The sequence below is a fragment of the Schistosoma mansoni genome, chromosome 2 (genome assembly GCF_000237925.1).
Source record: "Schistosoma mansoni strain Puerto Rico chromosome 2, complete genome".
Lineage (NCBI taxonomy): Eukaryota > Metazoa > Platyhelminthes > Trematoda > Strigeidida > Schistosomatidae > Schistosoma > Schistosoma mansoni.
In genome coordinates, this window is record NC_031496.1 from 29,106,079 (window position 1) to 29,116,992 (window position 10,914).

The window sequence follows — 10,914 nt, forward strand, 5'->3', positions numbered from 1 at the left end:
TAAACATAACAACCTATTAGAAGAGTGTTTACCAACGAAAAACTTGTTGGGTTTAAGCTTCTGGCTGGCCTAGTCGTAGGGTCATCACTACCCCACTAGAGGGGAGTGATCTATAGAGATAAATAAATCCCAGAAACCAATAGTTCTGTAGGTGTTCTACGTTGGATGCTTACCACATCAGTTTTGATGGACTCACCTAGCTCAGTGAGCTCGACCATGCATCCGCACCAGACCACGAGTTTGAACGCCGTGCTCAACTTCTCCTGCGATCGCTAGCCAGTTTAGGTCAGTCACTTCTCGATATACTGATAACCTATCAAATATATCTTCGAAGCTCCTCGCTTCTGACTTTTGATTTCACTGGGTGATTACGATTCAATTATAGAAGGTGTTACTGTTTAAAGTGTTGTCAAACTACAATACCCGTGGCATCTTTACTGTATTTATCTAAAAACACTGAGACCTAATTTACCTGGGAATATGAGTTTATTGTTTTTAAAAGCTTCAAGACAAAATCTTATGTAATATTCCTACCAATTCACTCAGATGATATAATATGCTAAAATTTAAGATTATATTGGTTTTTTTCAAATTTAGCCTGGTTAAAACGGCGAAATGCAACAAACCACGATTTTGTTTAAATGACTCCAAGCGTAAACTGAGAAACAAAACCGCCAGTTATCAAAAATATTCAAATGTCGGGATTCGATCAGGGTGCTGTCTATTTCTCTGATTCCCTTTTTCAACAAACAAGAGATCAAGACAACTCAGCGAACCTCCAATTTGCAAAGCGAAAGTTCAAGGAGTTTGTTCGCCAGTTCAACGATGGTGGTTTTGATTTTAAATATAGGTATGTGTTATCATAATTATTTATGCTCTCAGGGACCAAATTAAAAAGAACTATGGGTTGAAAAAATATTTCATCGTTGTCAAACTAAGGGACCTTAATAATTATGATTCTTCTCTGACTCAGGAACTTATTCACCGCCCAAGTGATTATTTACCAGCGGTATGCATGCATGTCAAATAACACTTTTTCCAGTTTGAAGAAGCTGTGACGGAAGTAGCAAACGAGCTTGTTCGTTCAAATGATGAAGAAAGTCATACAGAATCTGCCCAGGTGTTATTCGAGTGGGACAGTAATGCTGTCAGCCTCAGAGATGTACATTCAGATGAAGTTTCTAGGTTAGTAAAGATATCAGGTATCGCCATTAGTTCATCAAGTATACGTGCAAAGGTAATAAATCGTTCAACTCATTTTTTAATTGTCAGGCCGTACGTCTAAGCTTACAATGTCGAGGTTGCCGCCAATTCCTTCCAAATCTCCCTGTGAAGCCGGGGTTAGAAGGCTTTACACTACCTCGCAAGTGTCCAAGTGCCCAAGTTGGTGGAGGACAGGCTACTAGATGTCCGATTGACCCTTTCTTCATAGTCCCTGACAAGTGTGATTGTGTTGACTTCCAAACAATTAAGCTTCAAGAAACACCTGAAACTGTCCCACATGGAGAAATGCCTCGTCACGTTTTGCTCTATTGTGATAGGTAATTTTCACACCTTTCGTATATATATATATATACATATATATATATATAGGCAGCTGCTTTACTAATAGGTACTCAATAAGATTTAGTTTTGTGTGATTGTTCTTATCCAGTTGTTTTCTCTTGTAAACTGCTCGGTGTATTTCCATTGAATTGTGGCCTTCATTATGGTTATAAATTGAAGTAATTATGGTCATGGTATGAAATATATTTGGTACTCAGTCCACAAGTTTGATCAGTCTGTTTAGCGTCAACATTAACGTTAATATAAACTAGTCGTCACGATACATCAAGATGATTGGTGCCTGTATGCCTAAAAGTCGAAAAACTTATGTTGTCCAAAAAAATGATGAAAGCTTCACGACTAAATCGCCCAGCTTGGAGGACGAAACTACGTCAAAATCATCCATCTGGGCCACAAATCACCATCGTAATGTGTATTTTATAACGCTTTTTCGACATATAATTCCATGATTTTTCATACTTCCAGCCCACATTTACTCATACTTTTCTCAACAGATATCTTTGTGAGCGAGTCGTCCCTGGTAATCGTATAACCGTTGTAGGTGTGTACTGTATTCGCGTGACCGTCTCCAATAAGGTAGGCTTTCTAAATAGTTTTCTGGTTTGAGTCAAGGTGTATTTTTTTTCACCATGGCAAATATAAGGCGAATCCTTCTATTTATCGCTGTTATCTGAGTATCTGACAAAAATATGAATTTATCTATTTCATAAAAGCCTTTAAACTAAGTTTCTAAGGATTTCTTCTAAGCTTATCGTCTTTGGATTACCTGTTGTTTGATAGAGATCCCTAGAATTGCTGAATTTTATGATTACCGTCGAGACTGTTATTATATTCTCATACTTCATGTTAATAGTATGAGATAAAAATTTATATATATATACATATATATATATATATATATTAATTCCGTAAGGAAAAGTAAACAGCGAACAAACATAATGTCATACAAAGATCATAATACTAGGACATATATTGCAAATAATGACAATAAAAGGCTGTATGACTTCTATGCGATGCTTGAAAATAAGACCGCATATAAAATAAATAAGCCAACATTGGATTGTAGTGCGAATAGTGAAAGATAATTAGAATATTTTTGTCACCATAATCAAATGTTGTAAAGGGATGAAGTGAGTAAAGTTATGGACATTTGTGAAGTAATCAAAGAAGAGTGGGAATTTCCTGTGAAAATAAAACAATAATAGTACATTAAGGCCACGGTAAGGACAAGGATAAGACATTTGTGTGCCCAAAGTTCAGCCTACATTTCGTAAATAATAAGACCTGCTGTTTTAAGGATTTGAATGCTAAGAAATCTTTTTTAAGCGTTAGTGGATTCTATAAATAGCTTTAAAACCAACATGTGGATTAATCCACCGAATAGAAAATGATCGTTCTCTAGTTTGACTTTCTTGATCATTAACTATTGCATCTATTTATATCATTGATTCTAAACACTAATTTACTAATCTTTATCAATGATGGGTTTTGATTATTGCGTACAAAAAGCAACTGCGACCCAATAACTCAACAAGTTCAACCTCGAAAATATTGTGTTAAGCTGAAAATTGTCGATAATTCTTACAACCAGCTATCAGCAATTTTATCATTTTAGTTACGTCATGCTGTGACTGATACGCTTTTATTCTTTCCCATTCTAAACAGCGCGCAGGCGCAAACGAACGTTCAAATGCAGGTGTTCGTCAGCCATATATACGTGTTTTAGGTTTAACCGTTGATACAGAAGGCCCTGGGCGTAGTGCGTTCGTATCTGGTGCCGGTGAAGGAACAGGTGCAGCTGCAACTTTAACAGAGAATGAAGAAGAAGAATTAATAGCTTTGGCTAACTCACCGGATATCTACGAGAGATTAGCTCGAAGTATCGCTCCGTCTATCTATGGTAGCACTGATATTAAAAAAGCAATTGCATGCCTTCTGTTTGGTGGATCACGTAAACGGTAACTAGAGTATTTTCATAACCTTATATGCGTGTACTATATTTATTGGATATTACCGTTCAAAAATCACACCACTTTCTTATTTCATTGAAATCATGAAGCGATCAATGTTAGACCATCAATGGAAGCCTGGAAACCCCGCGTACGGGAATCAAACTCAGGACTACCAGTCCTTCAGTCAATCCACGATACTGTGCGACCATCATCCATTGTCAATCGTGGCCTTGCATTCATCGACCCAGCCGTTTCTGCTACCTTGGTGTGGTGATCGGGCTTGTCCATCGTGATGAACGTTTTGGACTACACTGGCTGTAACAGTCGTTCCGCTAGGTCCTACCATGCCAGACAGGTCGGTTGAAGAGCAGTAAGACTAGAAGTAGCAAACCTAAGGTTCGAGGGCGAGGTCATAATACTGAAAGTACAGAGTTGTGACCACAGTAAGATATTCCCCTCACACAACCAGCGTGACAACGATTTCGCCTTACCATAAAGAAAGGGTGGGGTTTAAAAAGGTCGACCCTAAAAATGTACGCCTCGCCTTATCCCATGGATATCCATCTTCGGCCGTTAGGTCTCAGCAAGTAGAGAGCTAACACAACAATTACCCACGAAAAGGTCGTGCATGACGTGCCTCAAACTCCAAACTTCTTTCTTCGACTTCCTCCTCAAGTGTCACCATGGCCAACAATACTGTCCCGGGTCTACTGAAACGTCGCTCCAAACTACATATTGGAGCCTTCAATGTACGCACCATATGTCAAATCGACCATCGGGTCTCCTTGGCTGAGATCCTAGAATCTCGTACCGTTGGTGTATGCTGTGTCTTCGAAACACACATATAGGATCCTAGTGTGGTCATTCACTTGACATCACCTAACCCAGAAGAGGAACCGACGAGATATACTCTCTGTGTATCTGGCGACCCGATGGCTAGTTCTCATGGACTGGCGGGTGTAGGCATAGCACTAAGTATGAGGGTAGAACAAGCACTTTTAGGATGGATTAATTATGTGGCGCATATATATCTGGTGCCCCCTTGTACCAATATTTATATGTTCAAGTAAATAAACAGATAATTTGTTCAGCTATTGTGAATCAGTAATTCTTTATTATAAGTACCTGTGTTTATTACTACTGTCTTAATGAGTAAGAGAACAAAAATTGTTTGATAATATTAAATTAGTATACGGACATCAAGTCTATGTATCATAGAGAGTTTATGAATCTCTTCAATAATGCCTTTTTTAAAGTAATTTTTGCACAGAGTTCTTGTTTTCAACTTTCGTAACTTTCCATTTTATACAGGCTTCCTGATGGACTTATGCGTCGTGGTGATATAAATATGCTAATGCTAGGTGATCCTGGGACAGCTAAGTCTCAACTTTTAAAATTTGTCGAAAGGTGTTCACCTGTTGGCATATATACCTCAGGTAAAGGTAGTTCGGCTGCTGGTTTGACGGCTTCTGTTACTCGAGATCCAAACACTGTAAGCTAAATTCTGTTGAATAACCTCATGGCTTTCGTTATAAACTAATTTTGTACACGACAAGATTGCACATATTTCTTACAATGATATTATCAAAACATCACGACTTCTAGTTAGCTAGCTTTCAACTAAGAATTTATTAGTCAACTTTTTTTCCGCGAGCGAAATAATTTTATTTCAATAACTGTGAAATGTCAAAATCAACAGTAAAATACAAACAGGCTGTCACGAGCTATGTTCAAGTTGTTCAATATATTTTACTCAAGTCGATAAAGCCAAATTACTTTCGAAAGAAAACTGCTTATTTTAAGGAGACTATCAAAAACAGAGCCAGTAAATTTTTTGCAAACTTGTGTAAATTTTTGTACACTCGACACAAATTCGATTAAAATCCTTATATATCCATGACTGTAGACTGTTACCTATGAGTACAGATATTTATTTCACTACCTACTCATATGTCATACAGCATATCAATCCAAGTTGTTTTTTAATAGTCAGTATTTTATTGATTAAAAAAACTATAAATACATGTACATTTATTCACTTCTGATTTACATTCAGATATCGGGGTTAAAACAGTCAGCGATTTTCTATTCTATAATTAACTTCACAGATTGATCTTAACTAAACAAGCATTAGACAGCTGTTTCGTCCTGTTAACTGGCTCTTCAACAATCGATTTCTATGACCCCACTGAATTTAGAAGCTAGGGCCTTCAGTTCTTGGGGCAAGTGTTTAATCTCTTTGAACCACTAAATTCACATCCAATGATTTTTATCTTTAACTTCAATTCCTGATATGCATTCTATTTTCAGCGTAATTTCATAATGGAAGGTGGTGCTATGGTACTTGCTGATGGTGGTGTTGTTTGTATTGATGAGTTTGACAAAATGCGTGAAGATGATCGTGTTGCAATTCATGAAGCCATGGAACAACAAACTATTTCAATAGCTAAAGTAAGTTACATCCTTAACATTAGTTTGTCCAACCGAAATCGAGTTTGAATTGAATTTTTTCGAATTGCTTGACATCGCAAAACTTTGTTGGGTAAGTTTAGACTGAATTAAGGTGAATGAATTTTCCATCGCCTTGTAGAATAGTGTGTCGCTTTTAGAACGATGTTTGCCAAGGTCATATACTTCATATGTCTTTCTTATGAAACCTATAAATCACTATTTAGTCTGTTTCATTTTTCAATCGATACATCTTTATCATAAAACTAGTTTTATTGTAAGTTTACGACAATGGTGGATGGTTTCTCAACTTCGTGGATTGGTTTAAGTTAGGCATCAACACCGTTGGATGCTGGCTCAGTGGTCTAAAGGTTAAGCGCTCGCGCGCGAGACTGATAGGTCCTAGATTCGAATCTCGCGAGGCGGGATCGTAAATGCGAACTGGTGAGGAGTCCCACAATAGGATCAAACGGCCATCCAGTGCTTCCAGGTTTTCCATGGTGGTCTAACTTCAATTGACTCATGAATTCAACTATAAAATTACTAAAATCTCCACAAAACTCCCATTTTGATAATTGCAATTTATTCTCCACAAAACCGTTGATATAACAAAATTCATTTCTTGTGCCCTAAACCTTATTAGCTGGCGAATTATTATTTATAAGTGATTGTTTCCTATTTTCATATCCCATCTGTATTTCAAACTAAATTGGTTTTGGGAAAATTGTTAAGCTGACTCAAACAGCGTGCTTTTTAAGTATAAATAATGTTATTTTCTCCTTATCTTACTTTTTGACGTTTATTATGATCCTTTTTATTGATACCACATATCAGGTTATGAATGATTAATAATGTCAGGTTTTCTTTAATTTGATTAACTATACAATGAGTGGTTATTCAAAACAATCCATACATATCTCAGATGAGTCTTCTTAAAAAATAAATTTCGTATTTGATGAAACTAACTGCCTAGATATATGCATTTGATAATATTGATGTGATAGGAGGAACTTATCATTTAACGTCACTTGATAGTACTCTAATATTCAGTTTGTGTTTAGAAAACAGTGGAGAGTTCATTCTGGTTGGTTATTTAGAATGAAGGATTGTTGAACTTTTCACAAACTTTTCCTTGATCAATAAAATTTTATGCAACTCTAGACTATCTGCCTTTGTTTACAGATATCTCAGTTATAATGAAACACTTGATTATCTCTTAACAGTTAAAGAGACTGAATATTCGACCACCCATTCATATTTATTTCATCAAGTCGTAGTACTCTTACATACAAAGCGTTCTTAACTTTGTATATTGGTCAAACTCGGGCACGTATGTACTTTTGGGAGAGATTAAATCCACCTTAATTTTATTCGCACTTGAATTATTTTTCTTGACATACATTTTCTAAAGCCTTCTTTTTATTACCTTAGAATATTATCATTTCGCTTGCATGTCGTATCCAAATCTTTGTTTTACCAGATTTTTGTGTTCTGAAAAAAATTAATCGTTTTACTCCTAGCCACTTTACGTGTTTTTCTCCAACTTTCATAGGCTGGAATTACGACAACATTAAACAGTCGTTGTTCCGTACTTGCGGCAGCTAACAGTGTTTATGGTCGTTGGGATGATACTAAAGGTGAAGATAATATTGATTTTATGCCAACAATTTTGTCACGTTTCGATATGATTTTTGTAATACGTGATGAGCATGATTCTCAACGTGATGCAACTCTTGCAAAGCATGTTATGCAAGTACATCTACACGGGAAGTAAGTCAGCATAACTTACGCATTTATTCATTTTTGTGTTGTACAACAAACTGGCGAGTCCCAAATAAGACGAAACGCGCGTCCTGGATTCCACCGCTAGTCACCATTCACTTTTGCTTACGTATTTATGTTTTAATTTATAAAACATTGTAATGTTTGTTGTAGCATTCTCATGAATATTAAGGCTAAATGAAATTGACATATGGAAACCTCAGAACTAGAATCCAATGAATCCTCTATTTCAAATAAAATTTAAAAGCTGAACACTATAGTGCATTTCGTACACTACCAACAGCGCGGTTTTTATTAGTCGAAAATCCAAGTTAAATAAAATAACAACTTATTGTTGCTCCTTATATGAGAAGAAAGTCACTCAAGTGTATTACAGTTGTTCAAGGTAAGGAGACCACTAAAATCAATAACAAAAAAATCGATAGAGTGGGCCAATCACATTATTTCAAAGCCAAATGCATGCTACTAGTCAAGATTTAGCTTTATTTTACCCAAGGAAATAGTATACTCTACTGGTTAGAAAATCTTGCTCAATTTTTTTCATGGGATACATGTCAACATTAATGATAGAGTTTGTGCATATATTTTATCCCGGTTAGCCAGTAAAACCTTCGTACTCACTTCTACGTTTTATTATTCAAATAATTGACTGATCTCAAGCATAGGAAGTGTGTATTCTAGTATCAAACTCGTATGACCGCTTAAAGTAATAAAAATAAGCACGTGACGCCACACATAAACTACTATCAGAACAAAAACTCTTCAGGATCAGTTTGTAAGATATCACTATCTAGATCACATTAGTGAATGGGTTAGAAAAGCCAATCACGTTGCGGTTCTTAGATGCAGTTAGAAATAGGAAATTGTGTTATTAACTAAATGACTTATAAAGATAAGGCTATTTATTAAATACGAATAATTAGGTGAAGTAAAATAAAACTTCCAACTAAACTTACAAGAACTTAAACACATTAAATTAGATCAGTTGGTAAGTGTACGTAGAACACTAAATATAATTATTCTCAGCATCTATTAACATTAACAGTTAGCGTTTAACACTCATTCTAAATTGTTAGTTTTTCAATCGCATAATATGATGGGTTGGTCGTTAACAGAATCTTGACACAAAAGTAACGTCACATGTGGTCTGTACGTCTATGTATCAGATTATAATTATGCTTAGAGTAAATTACAGGTTTCTGTCCATATCCCTACTTCATCATAGTTCATGTGTGTTGAAACTACTGAGGTAAATACCAATCTGCTCTTTGTCTACACCATTTGATACTTGCCTACTCATCTCCCTGCATTTACTAATATGTAATTTTTTAAATATTCTTATAGGCGGCAGGTTTGAAATTGTTGCAATTTAAATGTGATTGATTGTCTGTTATTCAACTTGATCTATTACAGTGATCCTGCTGGAATAAATGCAATGGATACTGGGTCATCGGATGAAATTCCACTTAGTACTCTCCGACGTTTTATTGCTTTTGCACGTGAGCGCTGTGGTCCTCGTTTATCTGAACAGGCTGCTGAGAAATTATCGAATCAGTATGTCCTCATGAGATCTGGTTCTACACGGTACGAACAGGAAACTGGTAAACGATGTGCCATTCCTATAACAGTACGGTGAGTATTCAGGTGTCTGATTGAGACGATATAAATTATGCCAGTCCTAATTACGTTAGTCGGTATTCCCAATGTTTTGCCGTAGTTATTTTAATGAATAATGTAGGGTAATAATTTGTAACCAATTTAGTTCAAGTGTTGTTAAATCCATTTCTTTTAATTAACCTCAATGCATCTACCCTACGTATAGTCAATAATTTACCTTTTTACAGCCAACTTGAAGCAATTATACGAATTTCCGAGTCTTTAGCAAAAATGCGTTTAGCTGCCTTTGCAACTGAAACAGATGTTGAGGAAGCATTACGTCTATTTCACGTTTCAACGTTGGAAGCCGCTATGTCTGGAAGCTTAGAAGGTGCGGAGGGTTTTACCACACAGGAGGAACATGAACTTGTTCTGCGTCTAGAGAAGCAGTTGAAAAAGCGATTTGTTATTGGCAGTCAAGTATCAGAATATGCTATCATTCAAGACTTTACACGTCAAGTATGTAATATCCCAGCATTTCTTTATTTTGGTTTATATCATCGAAATAATTTGTTTCGTGTAGATAAGTCTCATTATCATATAAAAGTTAATTGGACTATGTTGGTTTTCGGTTAGAATCTTGATATCCATTGTCATTCATAATATTTAAGATCGACAGATTTTCCTTCAAATTTCCCCCAGCTAGTTTAGTAGTTTCCAAAGATCAATGACCTTTTTATACTATTATCCCAGAAAAGATTTCTCAGTTGGCATATTCATGTTCTGTGATATACCTTTACTTACAGCATATAAAGCTCTAGTCGTCGACTCTAAGGATTGTGAGGAATACTTAGCGATATTATCAACAGCCTGAGCAACACATTTAATATCCAAATAGTCTTAGAATTTATACGACCAAGTTCAGCCTACAAAATGGCTAATGAAGTTTGATCGATTGACTGACAGAATTCGTTCTCAATTTCACATGTTATTGAATTATTTCTATTCAATTACTAACTTTTCTTATTATTCGTTTGGTTTGCAGGGGTTTTCAGAACGCGCTGTCACCAAGGTTTTACACTATATGATTCGTCGAGGTGAAGTACAGTATAGAATGCAAAGGCGTATTTTGTATCGAATTAAATAGAGATATCCAACTTTATTATATTATACTTGTATTGTTTAATCTTTTCACTGGAGACTTTGTTTTATGTAAAGATTATCTCGTAACTGTTTTCCCAAACATCAGTACACTGCATTTATATTTTAAATAAAATTATCTGTGTTACAATAATTTATAGCTTCAAACAAATGTATTTCTGATATCAAAAGAGTTTACTGAATTTTATTTGTTGACAATAGAACAATTGGTAAGGAAAATAGCCAGGTTAATTAATAGATTTTGTATGGTTAATCAGGTAATGAAGAGTTTAGATTACATCGATTAATCATCACTTGTGCAGAAAGATATCAACTGTCCTAATCTAAGGTGCGAAAAATTGATTTAGTCGCCGAAAGACATTTTGCAGTATTATTTATCGCTGTAGTTTGGTACATCTTATCAATTGAT

The 10,914-nt window shown here is 35.6% G+C and overlaps 1 protein-coding gene across 1 annotated transcript; it reads left to right on the forward strand.

Moving 5' to 3' along the window:
* Nucleotides 1-695: 695 nt before the first annotated feature.
* Nucleotides 696-10,491, forward strand: Smp_143490 (putative dna replication licensing factor MCM5; the record flags this gene model as incomplete). The annotated part of the gene is made up of 12 exons (XM_018796312.1): nt 696-850; nt 883-1,009; nt 1,043-1,237; nt 1,273-1,541; nt 2,061-2,142; nt 3,232-3,524; nt 4,830-5,010; nt 5,829-5,969; nt 7,519-7,736; nt 9,162-9,380; nt 9,593-9,863; nt 10,390-10,491. The coding sequence occupies 12 exons, from the start codon at nt 696-698 to the stop codon at nt 10,489-10,491; spliced, it is 2,253 nt and encodes a 750-aa protein (XP_018650537.1).
* Between the last annotated feature and the right edge of the window lie 423 nt (nt 10,492-10,914).